A 23,282-nucleotide genomic window follows, 5' to 3' on the forward strand; every position below is an offset into this window, starting at 1 on the left:
AAAAAAAAAAAATTCCTAGACAACCTATAGTCTTCATTGTCTGCCTGTGCACAATGTCTACTTTGACTCGCTCTCAAACTTAGTTGCAGCTGAGACTGGAAAAATTCTGTTTTCTTTAAATCCACTTCAAAAGGATGAGGACTCCTGCTGGAATTGATACAATTTCCCTTCGTGTAAACGGGGCATAAATAAACTGTGGAATCAGTTACTCACCCTGCCTTTCTCCACCAAGTTAGTGATCATGACAATCGCAGTGGTGTTCTGTTCCCAAATCATCCTCCAAAAGTCCTCAAATGTGGACTTCAGAGGGCCCTGAGCGGCTATATAAGCCCTGGATCTGTTATAACCCTGAGAGGGAGAATATTTCATTATAAAACACACATTAAAGCAACAAGCACACACACACGCACTTAGTAATAAAATGCGTACGTCCACATAGTTGGCATTGATGTAGTCGCTGTGCTTTGAGTCTTTTCCAGACAGTTGCTGCAACTTCACTCTGCTGTGATCATCTGGGTATTAAAAAGCAATAAATGATGTATCACTGTTTGAGATATGTAATCTATTTAGAAATTCTAGCAATGCGTGCAAGATTGAGAGATGGATATTAATATCTTTTAGCATGCACCTCTAGCACTTCACAGAAGAATTCACAGTTTGTTGAAGAAGGACACGTTTGCCACATAATAATCGACAACTCACAGGCAACAATGTTGATGTATCTGTTTTTGTGCTTGTTGTCTGGGTGATTTGAATGCTCTGCTGTAATCTTCATTTCAGACGTGGAGTGTTGAACCTCCTGCGGGGAAGGTATGATTTCAAATTAGTTATAACTTACTTACAGACTCCGCTAGGTCCACAATAGCGTTTCTGTGTGCATTGAATACATGGATCTAAAAAAAAAGTAGTAAGTAAACAACTCGGCAACTCACACATTTTCATCTTCCATTTCCCATGTGACAAATTAAAATGGAAATAAGAGCAGCCATTTAAAAAAAAATTTTTAATTCGACTGTCAAAAGGTTTTACTTTTACACCAACTTGGATTCAAATTAAAATATGTATCTCTTCTATGATTAACTGGATGCCACTTGATGGTTTAAACAAGGGAACGATTGTTGCGTTTCAACCTGAGTACAGTCCTATCAGAATTTTTTTTCTGTTGACCATATTACTGGACTCATTTACAAAATAATTAGTTAATTATTCCAGTAATTAGCCACACTTTGATTAGAATTTACATAAATTGCCCCAATTGTCCAAATCATTTAATTATTGTCACATCAATGCAATTTGAAATAAATTTTATCCTGCAGCATAATAATTAGCTCCCCAGTGAGCCGTAATGAAGCAGATATTAATCTACCGTGCAGATTTCGTTTTCCAATATCTGTAAAACAAAGCACCTCTGTAACGAATCGATACCTACCGTATCGCAGATACTGGTAACTAAGTAAATCTTTTTACTTAAGAGACGCCCAGTTCTTGTTTTGCGAATGTGTCCATACCGGATTGTGATCTTGTAAATGTTTGCTGTGGGCATGAACCAGACTCAAGCCATCCTGCATTCCTGCATAGATTCCTCCAGCAAGAAGAGTGATTTTAATGAGGCTCTCCTCTTTAATTAGTCCTTTTCCCACAGCCATCTGTGCCTCTGTGCTACTGGGAACACCGGTACATGTACAGAGCACATACACACATTCTCACATGCTCCAACTACAAAGGCCATACTCACATCGAACTCCTGAGAAAAGCCATGCTGGTTGTTGGAGTACAGCTCCATGATGTGTTTGATGAACTGCCGGACTGGCACAGCCTCCAGGTCGTCTGAAACACAAACCATACATACCATCATACCACAGCTGACAATTTAAACACAAACATTTTCATATAAATGGATGAAAACTGCATTCAAAATACTTATTGTATTAATATTTATGATTAAAGGGGTGATGAACTGAGAAATCAAATCTTCCTTGAGCTTTTGGCATCTAAGAGGTCATCATATTATAAGAATATCCTGTAAGTTTCAGAACTGAAGACGTCCTTGTTAGTCCAATAAAAGCTTTTAATTGACACCAGGCTCAGCAAACGACTCGTTTTTAAAAGTGGGGAACTATGACGTCAAAGAGGATAAAACACCACCCCCGCAGAAGATCGACGCCTACTTCAATGCGGCCGGTTTAGCCCCACCCACTGATTCGCGCATTCCATGCATAGCTAAATAACATAGGCCTACCTTGTGATGACAAACCGGATCGAGAGTGAAACTCATTATAATATGCAAAACTGTTATCCACTCACATCAGTGGGCGTTTACTTCCAAGTGTTCAGTGCAAGACGCCCATAAAAACCCAGCTTTTTTCAGCTAGGCTCAAAACTAGGGTAGAAAAAAGCCTATTACTTATTCATTTTGATGTTTTTGAATGTAAAAACCAAGTGAACGTCATAAGTTGACCTCAGACAACAATATAATAACATTTAAAAAGCCAGTTCATGACCCCTTTAAAAAGCGTATTATTAAAATGTTACTAAAATATTATTTTATTATTTTGGGTTTTACAATAAATAAACAAAAAAAAATGGTATTAAATTATAATATTTAATTAAATTATACCCAAATACACAATTGTATTATGTAAAATCTTTGAAAATATAACTGAAACATCAGATTAATAGAATTTAAATACTTCAAAAGTTTGGGGTCAGTAATGTATTACTTCACATGTCACATGATCCTTCAAAACTCATTCTAATATGCTGATTTGCTGCTCAAGAAATACATTCATATTTTTTATGGAAACATTTTTTAGGACACCGATGAATATAATGTTCTAAAGAACAGCATGAATTTGTAATATAAATCTTTTGTAACATTATAAATGACTTTACTGTCACTTTTGATCAATTGAATGTGTCCTTGCTGGGATAAATCTTAGTGAGCCCAAACTTTTGCACAGTAGTACATATTTTCAATAACAACACTGAAATACCACATTTCACAAAATATTTAATAATATACCTAAAAACATCAGATTAAAGGAACTGACACACACTTCGCAACACATACAATACAGATATTAATGTATGCTGGGGTTTTTTTTCATTAATAAGTTCAATTATTAATTCAAGACCTCAAGATTTGTCATTTAAAAATTATTATAAAATGTCTAAATATGTCACTTTTAACCTCTCTGAAAAATAAAGAAATAAAGACAAAAACATCCTTGTTCCAAATGACAAAATACTTTGAGGCAAAATTTTTTGTGGCCTCACTTCCTGAGTGCTGTTATTTGGTCACATCTGTGTCATATAAAGCTCATCAGTTATCTATCAAAGAAATGGTCTGGACTGCTGGTCTATTGTCACGTAGATGGTCATACAGAGGTATGGCTCATTACTGCCCATGGAAGCTCACAGCTGGGACCGTATTTAAAACAGACCAGAATCCCCTGAAGCATTTACTGCTTCACCATTGTGAAGGATGATCAAACACACATCAACTCAACCCCCACTCTGTATTCAGCGTCTATACCATTAACAGAAGAGACTCTATCGGTCTTATTAAATCACTGAGACGTGCGCACACAGACTTCTACTTAACGGGGATTGTTGATGAATTCTCTATTACGACAGAGACATTAAACTATCACCTCAAACGGAGTTCTCATAAACATTAATGGCTACGTTTTACTTCTTTTGGCTTACAGTTATATAGACCTGTCAGTCAAGAGCTGGACTGCGTCATACGAGGAGAAGGGAAGACAGGAAAGTAACTGAGAAAGAGCAAGCGAGACAAGAATGGCAATACTCACAGCAGTTCATGCAGTTTTAGAAAATCATGCACTACCCAAATTGAGCAATCAGACTTTCCATTCGTTCACTGAGAAACAGTAACACACAGAACAGAAAATATGCATCCGAGAAAACGGAAAGATAGGAATTCTGATCATTAAAAGCAATAGTGCTTTTGATCTCTTTGAATCAACACTGACCTGACCTCAACTGAATAATTACTGGTTACCAGTGATGGGAATAACGGGGTTATAAATAAACAGCGTTACTAACGGATAACGAATTACTGTTTCCCCGTTACAATGCCGTTACCGTTAATATAGCCTAATTGAGCTCACTGAAGCGGTTTCCATCCGAGTAGGCTCTGCAATGTTTTTTCTATGGTGTGTGTGTGTGTGTGTTTATGAGGAGCCATACTGGACTAAAGTGAAGCGAACGCCGCAAACCCTTATAACAGTGAAAACACAGAAAGCCGTAAATTTCAGTCAATGGCGGGAAGCGTTGTCTCATAAAATTACAGAATTGTGAGACAAAAATAAATAAATCAATTAATAAAGATAAACAACCTCCTGTAATAACCATTTGTCAGCTGGTCAGGTATATTTATAAAGCGTCATTTCACTCTGCTGCTATGTTTGCTGATGTCTTATTGATCTATTCCAGAATATAGCCGTTACCTAGTGAGGTGCTTTGCTCCCAAAATAGGCAACCGACGCTTATTCTGGGATTGCGTTCTCCACAAAGGGTACATGTGATGAAATCCAAACTAAAGAACTCTGTATTCTGACTATGCAACGGATTCTGAAGCCACTTTTTTTGCTGGATAATGATGAATGGCGTTAAATAAAAGTACTCGCATTATGAAACCTCATGTTTACATTTATGTTTGTTTGGTGACTCACCCACTGTAGATATGATGGCAAAACTGTCATCGCGGATCACTCTGGGCGAGTTCCTGTCGTCAATATAGAAATGTGCAGTCTGGAAGAATCTCCTATGAACAGAAAGCAGGTAATCGGGATGATTATTTTAAAAGCTTCTTAATTCTGAGGAAGCCTCCTGCTTGTTGATAATTACGGTTCACTTAATATCTAAGTACAATTTACATGCAGTACAATCTTGTTTTGACTTGTTTTGTTGAACTGACGTGTTTCAGTTCAATGAAATTTGAGTCACAACTCTGATCTCAGTCCATTACTAAAAAGAGAATGAGTATACAGAGCATTCTGTCTACATATACTGTACATATGACGTAATACAACTTAATCCAAATATTCTTACACAAAAAACATTTGATTATTTATATCGTTATTATTATTCATTAAGTATTTATTTTCACAAAATAACTTAAAATTCACTCTAAAACAGAAAATCCTTGAATAAGTCTCTCTCTAGATTTTAATATATTGTTTAAACAAAATTGACTATTTATAATATTTTTATTAACATTAATACATTAAATAATTATTTTCACAAAATCACATTAATATAACTTTACTATTTGAATTTGAAAACAGAAGTCGATAAACAGTCGATAAACACTATTAATCTGTTAAATTTCCGAGTGCTGATGTAGGAGTCACAATATAGGCCAAATATCAGATGAATAAATCAGCTCGACCGATTTGTATCGACTTAGACCAACTCATAATGCATAATAAAGATCATCATTGGCACATTTCCATAATTAAAATGCCACTAGACACACACACACACAAACGTCTAGTTCTCATATAATACACATTAAGATCATAAAAGTGATACCAAATATCCAGTCAAACTCTGCACATGCAAAAATCTTTCTTACTTTCAGTGCACAAAGACATGCTATAACCCCTCCCACTCCCTTATTGAAAACTTGCTTCATGTAAATCCCAGTAAAGCATTCGTATAAGCATGCCCCTACCTGTACTTTATGCAGAGCAATGAGCAGATGCTAGTCATCCTTGAGAGGTGAGAGAAAAAGAAAGAAATGAGGGGTTGAACGCTCGTAGAGCTCCGATTAGGGAGGGGGATTGAGGAGAGACGATGACTGGGGGGACAGGAACCTCACACTAATGACCTTTTTATGGCCGGGTGTTTTGAGGCGTTAGTCTAATGGTGTAGAAGGGGGTCCTTCAGTGAAGTTTTGGACCCTGCGGTCTAATCCTTGAGAATGCAAAATAGGCAAATGGTAAAAGGATAAATATAACCTCTTATCATTCCCCATCTTTGCGGCGAGTCTGGAATTGCTCTTACTCATAGGCGATCGCATGCGTACAGTACGTGTAGAAATGAGTGCAGCATCTTTGGTCTTTAATGGGCATCTGTGAGTATGAGCAGACTGAAAGCCTCTGAGCCATCCAGATGGAACCCTGCCTACATAAACCACTCATTAGCCTATCGCCTTGGCAACATCATAACTTCATTTTAAGCAAATAATATCCTACTTTCTGGTAAACTTTCATGAGCTCCAACTTGAATGGAAGTATCTTTTGAATGGCTTTTGTTCACTTGGTAGCTTTGTTCTTGACGTTCTTGAAATTTGACAATAATGTCTTGACAAAGACGTTTGCCGTCCCATTCTCGGGGGAGCAGTTGCGTCTTGTCACTTGTCTTTAGTCTGCTCTCTTAACAGATTATCTTGCAAACACAGTCTTTCATTCACTGTCACTGATCAACCTCGTATAAACCCTTCAAATGATCAAATCAAACTCCTTTCAATCTTTTCCTGACTTGTTGGCTGACGTAATTGCTTTGCACTTGGTACAGTAACTTGCAGGCCGAAATTCTTGACATTTGTGGTGCTTGTTAAGGCCATGTGACGTCAGTGTTGTTTTAGTTAACTGAAACTAAAACCATTCAAAGTTTTCGCTGAACGAAATAAAAATATGAATAGTGGATGGAAAAACTTTCAAAACTTGCCTTGCCTTGGCAAATAACTGAAATAAATAGGACTAGTACTAAAACGGCTAAAACCTTGTTTTTACTAAAACTGAAAATACACTGAAATAAATAGGATTAAATCGAGGTATCAAGACTACAATTTATTTTAGAAGCTGAAATAAAATCAAATAGAAATATAACATGAAAAACAAACTTGGCAAATAACTGAAATAGGTTGAACTGGAAGTACTAAAATGACTAAAACTAAAATGAAAACTGAACAAAAATAACATAAGCAGTATAATAATATAACATATATATAAAATTCATGATATCATATATTTCAAATATAAAACGTTTTAATATGTATCTTTTAATGTAATGTTACTGTTGTGTGCTCACATTTTAAATGATATGCTCAAACCAGTCAGCATCACAGATTGGAGCACAGCTGGGTCCCTCCGCACAAGACTCATGGTCCCCAGGGGGCCTGCAACCTCTTAGCTCACATACAGATACAAGACCGAACAGGAGGATGGTGGTATTTTATTTATTTATTTTTTTTGAAAAATTCGGTTACCATGGGGCCGAGACTTGTCCGGGAGAGGGCGGGCAGATGGGGCACGGACTCTCCAGGGAGCTGAGCCAGGGTTATAAAGGCCAGTAGATTAGATGAGAAGAGTTAGATGAAATGTGGATTCAGGGGACAGAGCGACCTTACACTGTTTACAAACCAGGTACAACCGTAACCACACAAATCTACTCTACATAAAACATGTTGTCATGAATATTAATTAGGTGATGCATTCATACAAAAGAAACCATAGCCCGAAAAAATAAAACAAAAATGAAATGTAGAAGGAACGCATATGAAGAGAACTGATCTTTTCCCATGCAGTAAAGGCCCAAGATGATCTAAGGGTGCTTTCACACCTGGATCGATCGATTGTTCAAAACAGAATGTTTTGTTCCGAATCAATTTAATACGTCACTCTGTTCACACCACACTGTTGTAAAGCGGTCCAAATCAGGCTTTCCTTATGCCATTAGGTCACTACCTCACGCGTGCAGGTCGCGCAATCCATAATGGGACATCGCCATGACAACAGTAGCCAAACACAAAATGAATCGCAGGTTGACTTGGTGCTACGAAGAGATGAAATGCCTTATAGATATTTGGTCGGAAGATGTTGGACACTACACACAAGAACACCGAAGTGTACAAGAAGATCAGCTATAAAATGAAAGAGAGGGATTAATGCGAAAAACTCAGACAGCATTAACTTGCATAAATGTACAACCTTGCCAAAAGTGGAGCTACAAGTGACGAGAACGTTGATTTATTCCGGTTCGTGGGTCGGTTGTGTTCTCACTAAAAACGAACCGCTCCAGGGTTCGTATGGAATCGAGCCGAGACCACCTCTTCTAGGCGGTCTCAGCTCGGTTGTTTTGTTCCGATTCAGAGTGTGATTGTTGTGTTCATACAGTATATGACCAAACGAACCGGGCCAAAAGGGAAACGCCCCTTTCCAATCGATCCAGGTGTGAAAGCACCCTAAGACCGATGTGCTGGACAATGGCTAATTCAATCTTACCTCCAGTAGACCAGGACAGCCAGCAGCATGATCAGACAGAGCAGAGTGAGGGCAGAGACCACCATCAGGGAGATGATCCACTCCACCCGGCTGGAGGATGACACCGGGTCTCGGGTGACAGTGGAGATGCTGTTCCTCTCTGCATGGTGGTCAAAGGAGACCAGAGCAAGGTAACAAATATAGAAATATATCTTTTTGAAAAAATAGATGGAAAGAGTCTATTCTAGTATAAATGCTTGAAAAAATTAAATTCACGCATATTTAAAACATATCGTCTTTGCAAAGTTTATTACAAATATCAATTAGCATTTGTTATATATACATCAATAATCCATATATAGTCTGTAGTTTTTATTTAATTTATTTTTTTATGTATATTTAATAAATGATATTTATATATTTTATAATAATGTTTACATTCACTGCTGTTCCATAGTTTGGAGTCGGCAATTATTTAAAAAAAAGTCTTATTATTAAAAAGACTGCATTTATTTGACCGAAAATACAGTACAGTGTGAAACATTATTACAATTTAAAATAAATGTTCTATTTTAATATATTTTAAAGTAATATTTTGAAGTAATACAAGTGTTGGCAAAGCTGAATTTTCAGCATCATTACTCCAGTCTTCAATGTCACACGATCCTTCAGAAATAATTTGAATATGCTAATTTGGGGCTCAAGAAACATTTATTATGATTATTAACGTTGGAAAAAGTTGTGGCTCTTAATATTTTTGAGGAAAGCACAGTACATCTCTTCAGGATTCATTTTGATTTATTTGAAATATATTTTTTGTAACAACTTTTGGTCAGTTTAATGTGCCTTTACAGAATAAAACTTTTGTTTTTAAACTTGTATCCCGATTTTTTTTAACGGAAATGTATCTAATATATTTCAATAAAAAGATATAGATTTATATATGCTATTTTTATTTTGAGTACACATTTTAATAATGTACAATAATACATACATATTATACAAACACATAAAATAATATATCATGGAGATAATACATATTTAAAATGTTTATATTTATAAATATTTTACTCGTTAAATATTAGTGCCGTCAAATCTAATAATCATGATTAATCGCATCAAACATAAAAGTTTTTGCTTGCATAATATGTGTAAATGTATTATTATTTTATATATGTCTGTTTATATACTGTACATACACATATATTTATAATCATATATATATATATATATATATATATATATTATACTGTATATGTATACACAGACACACACACACAAACATATTTATATATAAATATAATAATATACACACACATATTATATAAACAAAAACTTTCATGTTAGATGTGATTATTCGATTTGACCGCACTATATTTATACATATTCATATACTCTTAATAGAATATATTAAGGTAATGTACTTTTTAGTTTTTGAACACGATTTGGCACTACTTACTAATTGTGAAGGTACTGTATTTTTGACCATGTGACCGTTTTATCTTTTGCACAGAGCTGCAGCTCACCTACCAGTGTGAATGTAGTATGGCCAGTGCGCCTTCTCCTCATTGGTGAGTTTGGTGTCCTCTGTCGAGCCTGAGGGAAGCTGCATGTCTGCAGTGTCATTATCCTCCAGCCATGTTGGTTTTGATGATGAACCCTCTCCAGAAGGCCTCTCAGTGGAACGGGGTCCCTGCTCTTCCACTATTCTAGGGGCCGACGTAGAGTTCTCAGTGTTAGCATCCGCCCTCTCTCCATCCCGCTCCCTGTGTTTTGAAGTTGGGATGGAGGCAGTTGGTTTTTGGGACACTGTCTTGGCCTGCTTTTTGTCCTTGACTGCCGCATCCTTCCCCCTTTTTTTCTTCTCATCTTCTTCCTGTTCATCTTCCTCCTCCTCTTCCTCTTTGTCCTCCTTCTCCTCTCTTTCGCTGTCTTCTTCCTGTTTGTTGTTAGCTTCAGTGCTGTCCTCCGAGACGAGGACGTTGCTCTCAGACGGGGTGCTTTCGGCAGTGGGAGTGGATGTGTGCTGAGTGGGCGTGGGGCCTGAGTTTGTAGAGTGGGTTGGCCAAAATGATCCTGGGAGGGAAGAAATCACACTGCCACTGAAGCCCAGTCCTGCCAACAGAGTGCTGGTCACCACAGATGCGACAGTGGCTTGTCCTCCGCTGGATGGAGGCCCCATTCCCGTTGCCATGGAGACAAATGAAAAGGGCAGGCCGGCGGACGTCCAGGTAGAGGAGCCTGAGCTTATAGGGGCCATGTCTGCCGAAGAGGCGGGGGACAACGTGGGCTACAAACAGGACAGAAGATGAAACGAAAAATTACAATGCGCGTAGACAAGCAAATACACAGATTTGGAAATGATTAAACCAGTTACCCACCATTCCGGTTTTCACAATCCTTGTCCCCTCAAATATCCTTGTGGTGTTTGCTTGAAGAATAAATCACACAGTGTGACAATCAATATTAGAGTTGCCATGAAATCAAAATGGACAATTCTTGTTTGTTTGTTTGCAGTATTTATTATAAATTATTTATCTGTGCACATCATTAGGCCTTGTCCACATAAATACATTTTCATTAAAAAAAAAAAACATCGATTTCTGTTTTGGCCTTCCGTCCACACTGTGAAAACTGAGCTTTTTGAAAACGCTTTCCCAAGTGGATACATTTGAAAATGATCCTGCCAGAACAAGCATGAGAACTTCATTATCATTATCTGTATCATCTCAGTGCGCTTTTATGAGGATTGTGGAGTACGGTGAACTTAGCGGTTTCCGACGTTTCAATGTGCATAAGAAACTTTTGGAAAACGCTAGTGTGGACGGAGAGCGTTTTGAAACGAAAATGCCTTTTTCAAAAGTATTCGGGTTAATGTAGACGTAGCCTTACTCTTTTAAAATCCATTCATAATCTTTAAATCAGAGAAATAACGTCTTGTAGTGACAACTCTTCTTTACTCTGACGACAAGTTTACTGGCCAGAGGGCGGGGCAACCTGTCACTCACATGAGATCGACCAATAGCAAAACCATAACTGTCTTATCTATTCCCGATGGCTGGACAAAAGTAAGTCCTTCCATACATTTTTGTCAAGTTCGAGAAGCCGTTTTACTCGGATATATGTAACAAAACATTTCTTGCCGACTTTAAGGATTGGTCAGCAGCAGTAATTGATCAGAAAGCCACATAAAATCAGACAAACCTTTGAATAAAAGTGTTTGGCTGAAATCACTGCGCTGATCTCTTTGACATACAGCTTGCACTCTGAAGAGATACAGGACATCTGGAGACACAAGTGCGATGACTGCCCTCTGCAGGAGACATACGACACACCATACATTTAAAGAACAGCACAACTCATAGATTATTGGATAGAAAATGGATCGCTCAGAATCTCCTTCTACTCATACAACCTTTGCAGTATGTGTAATGTGTGCAGATATGAATGGATTCAATTTGTATGCATTAAATGTTAATGTTACTTTTAAACTTTCTATTCATCAAAAAAGTATCATGTCTCTAATATATAAATCATCTTTTGAGAGCATTTAATTGAACAAAAAGCTGCAAAAACAAAATTCTATATGTGTATATCCGCTAAAAGTCAACTTAGTTTTACAACCTTATTTAGATGGCCTCAAAACCAACAGACACAGATTAAAACTCACAAAACTTCAATATTGATTGAAATGAAATCTAATTTAAGCATGAATGTTGGACACAACCAGAGTGTCTCTTCAACGACTACACACAAATCCAAAAACCTCATTACACAACACATAGTAAATATACGACAGGATGTTATTTTCCAAAACCGAAATGTCAAAGTAAATTAAACATTTGCCATTATTATTTGTATAAATTGACACTTCCAATGTCCTGCTCCATCTTTCAGACATCCACAGTCTCCCGGAAATAGATAGATATTCATTTGAATTTCATATACCCACAGTTGCTCTAGATTTGCTGGCACAACCTGTGCTGTGCTGGGCTCAAAATTGAAATAAAAATGTAAATGTTGAGGCAAAAAGATGAGGGAGTCATCATGGTATGTAGAGTGAGAGAAAGTAATTGGACTTTAAGCGTGGCAGTTATATCCCTTACCTAAATCCAAATCTTATTTGACCAAGGCTAAAAAAGACTGACAGCACTCATCAGAAAAAAAAATCCTTCAACTGGCTGGACACTGTCTTGTTGTCATGCAAACTGTGTGTGTGAGGCTGCTCAAATAAGGTGACTGACAGACATGGGTGCAAGTCATTCATTAGACTTGAGGGAAAAAAGACAAAATACTGTCCAAGTCCATCAAATCGATGAGAGCAGCCCATGCCCATCCATCAGAATTATGCTGGGAACCAGAAGGCAAGACCTTACAGGCAGTGACATCATGCTTCAATGTTTTGTATCAAGGGTGAAATTACACAAATATACATTTTTTCCAATTAACTGAACTGGCCCATCACACCAATCGGGGGCAATTCTAGGATTTGATGTTCAGGGGGGTTTATCCCTCAGTGAGAATGTGTAGCAAGAGACCATTGCCTAAATGATGCCTCTTTGTATATTGGCACCACTATATTACTATATAGTGACTCAAAAAGTACCCCAGCACTTAAATTGGTAACAAGTGTATACTAAAACCAGTCTTTCTGCAGAACGGTTCAAATTGGTACATGATTAGGCTACTCTTTGACTAACAGACAATTGTCATTTTATCATTATTATTAACAAGCTGTTAACTAACTAAAAAAAAACAAAAATATGGACCCGGGGCTCAACACTAAGGATTTTTTTCTTTTTGGCCTGGTCCGATCACAGCAAAAACTAATACTAGCCCAACTAATATAGTTAAAATAGCTAACCAAGTTAAAACATTAAAGGGATAGTTCACCCAAAAAAGAAAATTCTCATCCTCATGTCGTTCCAAGACTTTTGTTCATCTTTGGAACACAAACGAAGATCTTTTTGATGAAATCAGAGCTTTCTGTCCCTCAAAAAATCCATAAAGAGATTGTAAAACGAATCCATATGAATTAAGCCGTTTAGTCCAAATTTACTGAAGAGAAATGATCGCTTTATATGATGAACAGACTGAATTTAGGCTTTTATTCACATATAAACTTTGATTTAACTGCTATAACCCTGGTCTTAACTCTTATTAATCTTTTTCGTTGTAGATAACTGCCGACAAGTCTGGGCATTACAACCCATCTCGAGATCATGGAGATGTAGTGACAGAGGTGTTCCATTACATTGCTTCCTGTCTAGCTCATGAATCTTCAGCGGGGGGTCTATGATCCCCCAAAGGGGTCCATAATGGTACTGCAATTATTATTATAACTTATTTATGAAGCCAATACATATATGCATGAAACAAACAAAATATGATGCTAATTTCAACTAAAACTAAAGACTTCCCACAGTAAAATACAGTAAATAAAATACATCAAATGTATAACCATTTTAATAATGATCATATCACGATTTTTTAAATGTTTTTGAAAAAAAAAAGTCTATGCTCACCAAGGCTGTATATATTTGATACAAAAATTATTTAAAGATATTTATTTAAAATAACTGCTTCCTATTTTAATATATTTTAAAATGTAATTTATTCCAGTGATGGCAAAATTTTCAGCAGCCAGTCTTCAGTGTCACATGATTATTCAGAAATCATTCTAATAAACAGATTTGGTTCTCAAGAAGCATTTCTTCTTATTATTATAATCATCAATGCCCAAAACAGTTAAAAAAAATGTATTTAAAAAAAATCTGATGTATAGAAAGTTCAAAAGAACAGCATTTATTTGGAATAGAAATGTTTTGTAACATAATAAAAGTCTTTACTGTCACTACTAATCAATTTAATTGATCAATGAAAAAAGATCTTACTGACCACCAACTTTTGAACAATAGTGCATAACATTAATATGGACTTTATGCATTTTATTTAACAAGGGCTTCTTCTCTCTATCGACCAAAAGGAGAAAAAGGTTGACTGTCTAGTTGTGTGTGTGTGTCACTTACATCTTTAGTCAAATGTAACCTCAACACAGTGATTGGATAACCGGTTGAGCTAAAGGCTTGCGGTGGTTGCCACAATGAATGTGATCTTCTGTAATGATCAAACTGCTTGCCCTTTCATTGTTGGGAAGCTTACCGTGCTGTGTTCACTGCTCTGCGTGAAGGTCTTCTCAAAAGGCATTTCATCCTTAACCCAGCTGTAGGAGACAAGGAAGTCCAGTATAGGCGGGTGGTAGACAGCTGACGGTCTGTCCCAGGTCAACACAAGTGCAGTTCTGTTCAGTGGATGAACCTTCATGTTGTCAGGGATGCTGCTGCAAACTGGATTGAGAGAGAGGAGAAGCAGAGCGATGAGATAAGACTGATAAAAACAAGGAGGAAGAAGGTACAGTTGTTCTCATTTGATTAGGGATGTGTGATTGGAGATAAACAGGTGGAATTACGGGAGCGGAGCCAGATCTCTAGCGTGCAGGTCCAAGACTGCAGCCCCCAGGTGAAAATAAATCTTTTATTGCTGTCTGAGTCACCAAAGCGTTCTCACTAGAAACTGCTTCAAAGTGGAAAATAATACATGAGTTCATCTCAATCTGCCTCCAGGCTTTTCAAACAGCCTTGCGTGGCTGTGGCCGCGTGCACTACTATACCCAGTGGTGGATGAAGTACATGCTAGTTAAAATGCGGATGAAATATTACTGCAGTAAAAATACACTACCTTTTAAAAGTTTGGGGTTGGAAAAATCGGTCATGTTTTTGAAGGAAGACATGTTATGCTTACAACGGCAGAATTATTTGATGAAAAATGCAGTAATATTGTGAAATGTTGTTATTACAATTTAAAATAATTGTTATCTACTTTAATATAATGTAATTTATTCCTGTGATGGCAAAGCTGATTTTTCAGCGACAAGTCTTCAATGTCACATTATCCTTCTGGTGCGCAAGAAACATTTAAATACACAAAAGCGTTTACTTTTACATGTACTCATGTATGATATTAACAGTTCATTAACCTGCATATCGTGTAAAGAATTTAATCAAATAAATCACATACAGCGACAATATTTGCAAAGAAAAGCATTCAAATGAAAATAAAATATACATATTATAGAAGACAAGTCTAATGTGTGTTTGAATATCATTTCAACATATCAGTACTGAAAGCGACAATGGATAACTCACCTCAGATCTTGAAAATAAAGGAAACAAGAACATTCGTACTGCCAACACAGTTTGTTTTTAATAATGTTAAAATTGTGTCATTTTATTATGTATTTAGCAGTTTCATTGCGACTGGATAGGGTCCGCCCACAGGCTCTTCTGATTGGCTGTGATTTTGATTCTGTCATTAGGTCGCATCTGGTGTGGACAGACAAATGATTGTCGATGTAATCGTATATTGTGCCAGGTTAGAAAGTGTTGTTAAAGGGATACTCCACTTTTTTTGGAAATAGGCTCATTTTACCACTTCCCCAGAGATAAAAAAGATGGGTTTTACCGTTTTCAAATCCATTCAGACGATTTTCTGATATTTAGAAGAATATCAGTAACCAGACAGTTTCTGGTCTCATTGACTTACATACTAGGAAAAAATATACTATGGAAGTCAATGAGACCAGAAACTGTCTGGTTACCGATATTCTTCTAAATATCAGAAAATCGGTTGAATAGATTCGAAAATGGTAAAACCCAACTGTTTAACTCTGGGGGAGTGGTAAAATGAGCCTATTTCCAAAAAAAGTGGAGTATCCCTTTAAGAGCGTTATCATGCACACTAAAACATGTCTCACCATGTTTCTGAAAAAAAAATCCTGATTACAGTGACCTCATTGTTGGTGCTTTTTTTGATGTCACAGCCATTACAAACATGAACTTTAAGTTTGTTTTGCAGCAAAAAAGAAAATCCTAATCAACTCTTCCCTAACCAGGCTTTCTAGCAGGTATTTAGTCATTTGTCCTCACAAAATCTGAATCTGCTGTGTGATGTGACAATCACGACCAATCAGAAAATATTCGAAATTTTGCAGGTCAGATCTAGCCTGGGAAAACCCAGACAACTTCGGAAAGTTAGTCTGGCAAAGAGCTCATTCAAGCCCATTTCTAATCTGTCGAAATCACGGGACCAATCAGAAACGTTGGAGTGAGCTTTACGCATTGACGACAGCACAGCGACAGTGAAGCAGATTTTGTGTATTTACAAAGATGGATGCCGCCGTGGAACTAGGGGTGTGATGGCTATAGTTGAACACAGTCATTAGAACTCTATAACTGCCAAAATCATGTTATAAAAATATTTTTGTAACAGCACGCGGCACCACGTCTGAGGATGAACGAATACAAGCCGAATCTGCCCGAGAATGTACATCTCACCACACCGGCACCGTTTTAAATTGCAAAGTTTTTTTTTGTTAAGGATTTGTTTGCTGTGTGTGATTTATTTAAATGGAAAGCAACATTGTCTTGCTGTTAATGTTAAATAAACGTAGAGCAAGTAGCTAAACGTAACGTAACGTAAACATATATGATTTGTCTATGAAGCTTTGCCAGACCATAACTCAGTAACAACTGAGAATGGTCCGGTTTTAACCAGGCTAGATCAGATCTGAACCACTTGAGGAGCTCAATGTCACCAAGAGTGTATGCATTAACTGCTGCATGGATTTAACTTTAAGTTTTTCCTATTAAATTTATACCTTTTTAACTTGATGTGATGGAGGCACTAGCAGCCACACATGGAAACTTCCACTCACGGTGGTAACTTTCATTTGTTTGGAGCACATTACATATTGTACAAAATAAATAACTGGACACATACACATACTTTAGTTTTAAAAACAGTTTTATTAGTTATTTAACTTGGTTTTCTGTTTGGGTGCACACATTTAGTTAACCTTGTCAATTTAGCTAATTTCAGGTTTATTGTCTTTAAGTTGCGTTCTGTGAAGTTAATACCTTTTCTTTTTGAGTTACCAGTTCCTGGGGAGTTGCTGTTGGGGGTCTTCGGCTGGCTGACAGGCAAAAGGATTTGGGACTGACTCTCAGCTGTTTAAGTAGGGGAATGGCTAATTGGACTGCACCATGTATTCCCATTTCATGGGGGTGGCAGAGTGTTACATTTTTGAGTTTTTTGTTCTTTTTCTTTACTATTTATACTTTATGATTTATTTGATTGCTTTGTCCTTAGTTCATATACGGTAGTGTTGGTTTGACGTGTTGTAATTATTGTGGTTTGTTTATATACTATGTGTTTGTCTACCCCCTTTTGAGTCAGAATGGCCTGATCAGCCACTATAGACCATTTTGCGAGATGTAAACAACACTGGTCCAGAAGCACTTCCTGTTTCAGTTTTTTAACACTACATAAAAGCTGGGATAAAATACAACCAACAAAACATATAAAACTGAATCAAAAAGTTAAACAAACATCTTTAAGATGTTTTCTTTACATGTGAAATAAAGAAAACAATTACAAACTGAAACAGGAAGTGTTTCTGGACCAGTGTTGTTTACATCTTGCAAAATGGTCTATATAAGTTTCCCCATGTCTCAGTTTAGAGAGGTTGAGTCATACTCCCGTCCAGTTGGTGGCGGTAAATGCACCTTTTTAGCTGATTTGCCAACTGCCATAAAACTCTTAAAGAAGAAGAAGAAGAAGAAGAAGAAGAAGAAGAAGAAGAAGAAGAAGAAGAAGAAGAAGAAGAAGAAGAAGAAGAAGAAGTTGTTCTGTTTAGAACTAAGTTCTGTTTAGTTTACCTCTTTTATGGGCCCAGAACTTTCTGGGGTTTTTTTTTTTGTTTTTTTTAATAGTTTTTTGTTTTGGAAATAAAAACATATATATTTTTGAAAATAAACTTTTTGACTCCTCATGCCTGCCAGCTTGGTCCCTCACAATGAGTAAAAGTAAAACTTAAAAGCACAAATGTTTTTAATTATGACTACAGAGCCACTGAAAAGACGAACAGATGTAATTTGCACGATTGACGTCACTTATCACACAAATCATTTGGTGGGATGTGTTCTTGTCAAGTTGGGCGGACCGCATAAGTGGCGCTTGATAAGGTCATTATGCCAAAAGCCTCTACTCTTAATGTGTATATATCAGCATTAGCGACCTGTCAACAAGCCTGTGATAAACATGTCTGTGAAACGAGAGGCAGATCGCAAGAACACAAGAAATGAAACGAGGACGAGGGGGTGATTAGTGAAAGGGCATCTGCTGTGGAAGTCGGCCTCGAGAGCTCTGTTAGCACGGGTGACTCAGCGAGAGCCCATTATTTTCATCAGTTCAATCATCAGCATGCTAATGACTGCCGCCATTACTGTCCGGCAGAGATAACGCTGAGTTTGATGATTCAAATTGACTCTATTCCCATGGCGGTTTTTTGGGTTATGTAGTAAACAAGTTAAGATGTCAGCACTGGATGTGCTGAGGGACAATAACGCTGTGTGCTTCACAGGTATGCATAGTACATAGCACTTTCCACAATTAGGGTACATAATAGGATTTGAAATAGTTTAAGAATGAATTAATCATTTATTCATTTTCAACAAGTTTTGTAAAAAATCTTTATGATTGGCATCTTATTTTTTTGAAGATCTGAGGTGTCATCCATTGTCGCTTTCATACAATTTTTTACTATTATTTATACTTATATATGTGTGCATATGTATATATATATATATATATATATATATATATATAACATTGATTCAACAAGGTGCTAATGCTAAGAAAATCCCCCACACCATTACACCACCACCACCAGCCTGCACAGTGGTAACAAGGCATGATGGATCCATGTTCTCATTCTGTTTAACGCCAAATTCTGACTCTACCATCTGAATGTCTCAACAGAAATCGAGACTCATTAGACCAGGCAACATTTTTCCAGTCTTCAACTGTCCAATTTTGGTGAGATCTTGCAAATTGTAGCCTCTTTTTCCTATTTGTAGTGGAGATGAGTGGTACCCGGTGGGGTCTTCTACTGTTGTAGCCCATCCGCCTCAAGGTTGTGCGTGTTGTGGCTTCACAAATACTGCATACCTCGGTTGTAACGAGTGGTTATTTCAGTTAAAGTTGCTCATCTATCAGCTTGAATCAGTTGGCCCATTCTCCTCTGACCTCTAGCATCAACAAGGCATCTTCGCCCCCAGGACTGCCGCATACTGGATGTCTTTCCCTTTTCACACCATTCTTTGTAAACCCTAGAAATGGTTGTGCGTGAAAATCCCAGTAACTGAGCAGATTGTGAAATACTCAGACTGACCCGTCTGGCACCAACAACCATGCCACTCTCAAAATTGCTTAAATCACCTTCCTTTCCCATTTTAACATTCAGTTCAGGAGTTCAGGAGATTGTCTTGACCAGGACCACACCCCTAAATGCATTGAAGCAACTGCCATGTGATTGGTTGATTAGATAATTGCATTATTGAGAAATTGAACAGGTGTTGCTAATAATCCTTTAGGTGAGTGTATATGATTAACGAAAGTGTAAGGAAAGTGCCACAAAGGAAAGTAAAAAAAAAAAAAATGATAAAAAGATGTATTATTGCAAAGGTTTTTCAAATGTGCTTGCTTCAAAAACACCAGAATTGCTTTTTGGCCGCACAGTGTTCATTTGTACGGGTTTATTTTTAGAGGGAATATTAATGACGATTATTCCGCCTTTCGGCTGTGTTGCATCACTCCAGACTTCATCACAACCAATAGCAATCAATTCCCTCAGCCGGAGAGGAAAACAACGCTATCATTAACGCACACAGTACACCGTCCCCCAGTTACTGGGCTTGGCTCAGAGCGCTGCACTGCTGTAGTCACTGCATTAATAAATCCTATTTATTCAGTCTGTCTCAAGAGCAATGGATATCTTAAAAACAACTAGCTTTGCACTTTTATGCATGAGATGAATGAGAAGGAACCCAAACATGACGTCTATGAAGAAAAAACTGAACTGAATAATCACAGTCCCCGTTGGAAATGTACTGATGTTACATTTATAAAGACTTTGCTGAAATGAATCATGGACATTGTTATAAATAAAGCGAATTCACTACTGCATTTCCTAATGATAGGATTCTCTTACCACATAGAAAAAAATAAATACAAGAATCTTCCTCCTTGATTGGGCCGATTGACAGGCCGATTTTGGGAAGAAAGGCATCATACCTCGTGAAGATTCTGTGTCTGCAGCGCTGGCCATGCTGTCTGTCATGACGTCGGGCATCCAAGCATCCATCAGAGCTGATTTGAATATTTGACGGCTGTCGAGATCTTGAGTGGGCCGATGGTTATTCCTCAGGTAATCCACGGACTTCACATGATCCTGCTGCTCTGTGGTGAAGATGGAGTAGAACGCCTCTAGCTACATCAAGAGAAAGGCAGAAAGAGAAAGAAAAAAATATCCAAAAGTCATCTTCACTTTTTATTTTGCTTCGCTACAGCTATGATACAGAGACATTTTTTTTTTATTTTTTTTTTATTTAACCTTTATTTTAACCAGGAAAATCCCATTGAGATTACTAATCTCTTTTTCAAGGGAGATCATCCACTATCGAATTGCTTGCTTGTGTATTTTGTGGGTGGAGTAATGATGAGAGGAGTGCTGGATTTTGTCAGTTATATTATCATTCAACCAAGTTAAAAAAAAAAAAACCTTTATAAAAATAAATAAATAATATTATAATTATTATTATGACTAATAATATTACTATTTTTGTATTATTACAAAGAAATAACACAATAATATTGGCAAGTGTAAATACAAGTATGGTCACAGATACTTTTTGCAATAGAATAGAATAGAATAGAATAGAATAGAATAGAATAGAATAGAATAGATAGAATAGAATAGAATGAAAAAGCACTATTACTGGTGAAGATTTCCATTTATACACTGTAATGTGTGTTATATCGACAACACATACATGCATAGATGGATGCATACATTTGTTTAGTAAATCTTCTGCACAGTCTCATTTCCAGAAACATTTGAACGAATAGCAGATGAGACACATTACTAGTGTAATATTGTATATTCGTGTTTGTGTGCATGCTTGCAGATGGTACAAATGTGATACAGGAGAAAAAAAACACAAGCCAATTTCAAGCATAGTGCACACAGCTGGATGTGATGCATGATCAAATGAATGTGATGTGCATGTATGCATGATTATGTGTGTGTGTGTTCGCCAACCTGGTGGTAGGACAGGTGAACAGGCCGACTGAAGATGATCCACTCCACGACCTTACTGCAGGGAGGTGTAGTGAGCGAGCCAGTGTAGCGGTAATAACTTCCCAAGGATGATGGCAATAGATCCTTCAGTATGAAAGAACCAAGGTTTGTTTCCTTCTCTGTTTAATAAAAGACACAGAATACTCGCTCAAAGACTGAACGAAATCTCATGAGACCCAAATTGAAGTACTATGAGGCAAAAAGATGATGTGGTGTGTACACAAGTTTTAGTGGACATTTTGTTAATTCTTCTGTTCAGCTTTCTCTTTATTTCCATCGTAACTGTGTGGGCCAAGTTTCTGACAAACAGATGTGAATATGTGTATAGGACCTGGGAGGGAGTTTTTATAGTATTTTCAGGTACACTACCATTTAAACGGTTGGCGTCAGTAAGATTTTTTATTATTTTTTTTTTTACATTTTTTCATACTTTTCTTTAGTTCAGACACCGAAGACAAGGGTAATGATGCTGAAAATTCAGTTTTGCCATCACAGGAATAAATACAATTTTTAAATAGACAACAGCTGTTTTAAATTGTAATACAATTTCACAATATTACTGTTTTACTGTATTTTTGAGCAAATAAATGAGCATAAGACACGTCTTTTTACAAACCGACCCCAAAGTTTTCAACGGTAGTGTTTTCATAGCACATTTCTCTTGAACTGTATCCTTGATCCTGAAAAGATCATTCTAAATGTGAACACCAAGATCAAATAGCCTTAAAAGGATACTCCACTTTTTTTGGAAATTGAGTTTTACCCTTTTCGAATCCGTTCAGCCGATTTTCTGATATTTAGAAGACTATCAGTAACCAGATAGTTTCTGGTCTCATTGACTTCCATAGTAGGAAAAATATATATATTATGGTAGTCAATGAGACCAGAAACTGATATTCTTCTAAATATCAGAAAATCGTCTGAATGGATTCGAAAACGGTAAAACACAACTGTTTAACTCTGGGGGAGTTGTAAAATGAGCCTATTTCCAAAACAAGTGGAGTATCCCTTTAAAAAAAAAAAAATCAATTTTCCTCTATTAGAACCAATATGTTGCTCATGAAGAAGCTATAATGCAACGATATGAACATTTTGAATCTCCAAAAAGCCATACAACCAACAAAAGCACTGTATATACAGCGAAAAAAAGGTTATTGAAAAAAACATGTTTTTTTGTTGAAGCTAAAGTGCTCAATTATTTTATTATAGGTGTGCACTCTGCAAGCTGTTCATATGGTTACATTTACCGTGATGGACCACTCGTTTAAGACCCGAGATGATGGGCTCAGCTGCAATGTTGTCTTTCTTCGACACCTGTGAGAAAGAGACAAACGCAACATGAAATTAGCAATTATTCCGTTTCCCTCTCTGTGCAAGAAACAGCAAAAAGACGGGGTGTGCGTTTAAATCCTACTATTATCGAACACAAGTTTCCTGTGTTCGCCGCTTATGCAACATTAAAAACTAGAGCATGCTGACATAAGCACCTTTTATTCAGGTTGATGGAGAAGCTCATTCAGGTCAGAGATGAAATATACTCACTTGTGCTCTCTGAGGATTCATTTGGTTGAACTAGGTGGGAATAAAAAAGCCCAAGGGAACCACCAATACGGGAGCTCCACATCGATTAACTATATAAAACCCCCAGGAACGGACATGTCACACTCCACATGACACCATCCGTCTAAGCACTAATAGCGGTAAGCCATAACGCTGTCACATGTGGGCGAAGGTGTTTAAGTCCATCGACGTAGCTTATTCTTTCACCGTTTGGCAACGGATAAACATAG

The 23,282-nt window shown here is 37.1% G+C and overlaps 1 protein-coding gene across 2 annotated transcripts in view; it reads right to left on the reverse strand.

Annotated features, from left to right (window-relative positions):
* ca16b (carbonic anhydrase XVI b) overlaps positions 1-23,282 on the reverse strand; it is a 99,792-nt gene that overhangs the window by 8,449 nt on the left and 68,061 nt on the right. Inside the window, exons 6-19 of one of the 2 annotated variants that reach the window (XM_039647284.2) lie at positions 22,740-22,806; positions 21,454-21,611; positions 20,427-20,622; positions 14,397-14,581; positions 11,439-11,547; positions 10,616-10,665; positions 9,765-10,524; positions 8,256-8,394; positions 5,702-5,740; positions 4,698-4,789; positions 1,736-1,827; positions 703-799; positions 430-512; positions 214-348 (exon numbers count right to left, since the gene is read on the reverse strand). In XM_039647284.2, the coding sequence (XP_039503218.2) occupies positions 214-348; positions 430-512; positions 703-799; positions 1,736-1,827; positions 4,698-4,789; positions 5,702-5,740; positions 8,256-8,394; positions 9,765-10,524; positions 10,616-10,665; positions 11,439-11,547; positions 14,397-14,581; positions 20,427-20,622; positions 21,454-21,611; positions 22,740-22,806 (2,202 nt within the window). The remainder of the gene's footprint in view (positions 1-213; positions 349-429; positions 513-702; positions 800-1,735; positions 1,828-4,697; positions 4,790-5,701; positions 5,741-8,255; positions 8,395-9,764; positions 10,525-10,615; positions 10,666-11,438; positions 11,548-14,396; positions 14,582-20,426; positions 20,623-21,453; positions 21,612-22,739; positions 22,807-23,282) is intronic. The other variant, XM_039647285.2, reaches the window with a different exon arrangement.

The sequence above is a fragment of the Pimephales promelas genome, chromosome 8 (genome assembly GCF_988280905.1).
Source record: "Pimephales promelas chromosome 8, fPimPro1.hap1.1, whole genome shotgun sequence".
In the NCBI taxonomy this organism is placed as follows: domain Eukaryota; kingdom Metazoa; phylum Chordata; class Actinopteri; order Cypriniformes; family Leuciscidae; genus Pimephales; species Pimephales promelas.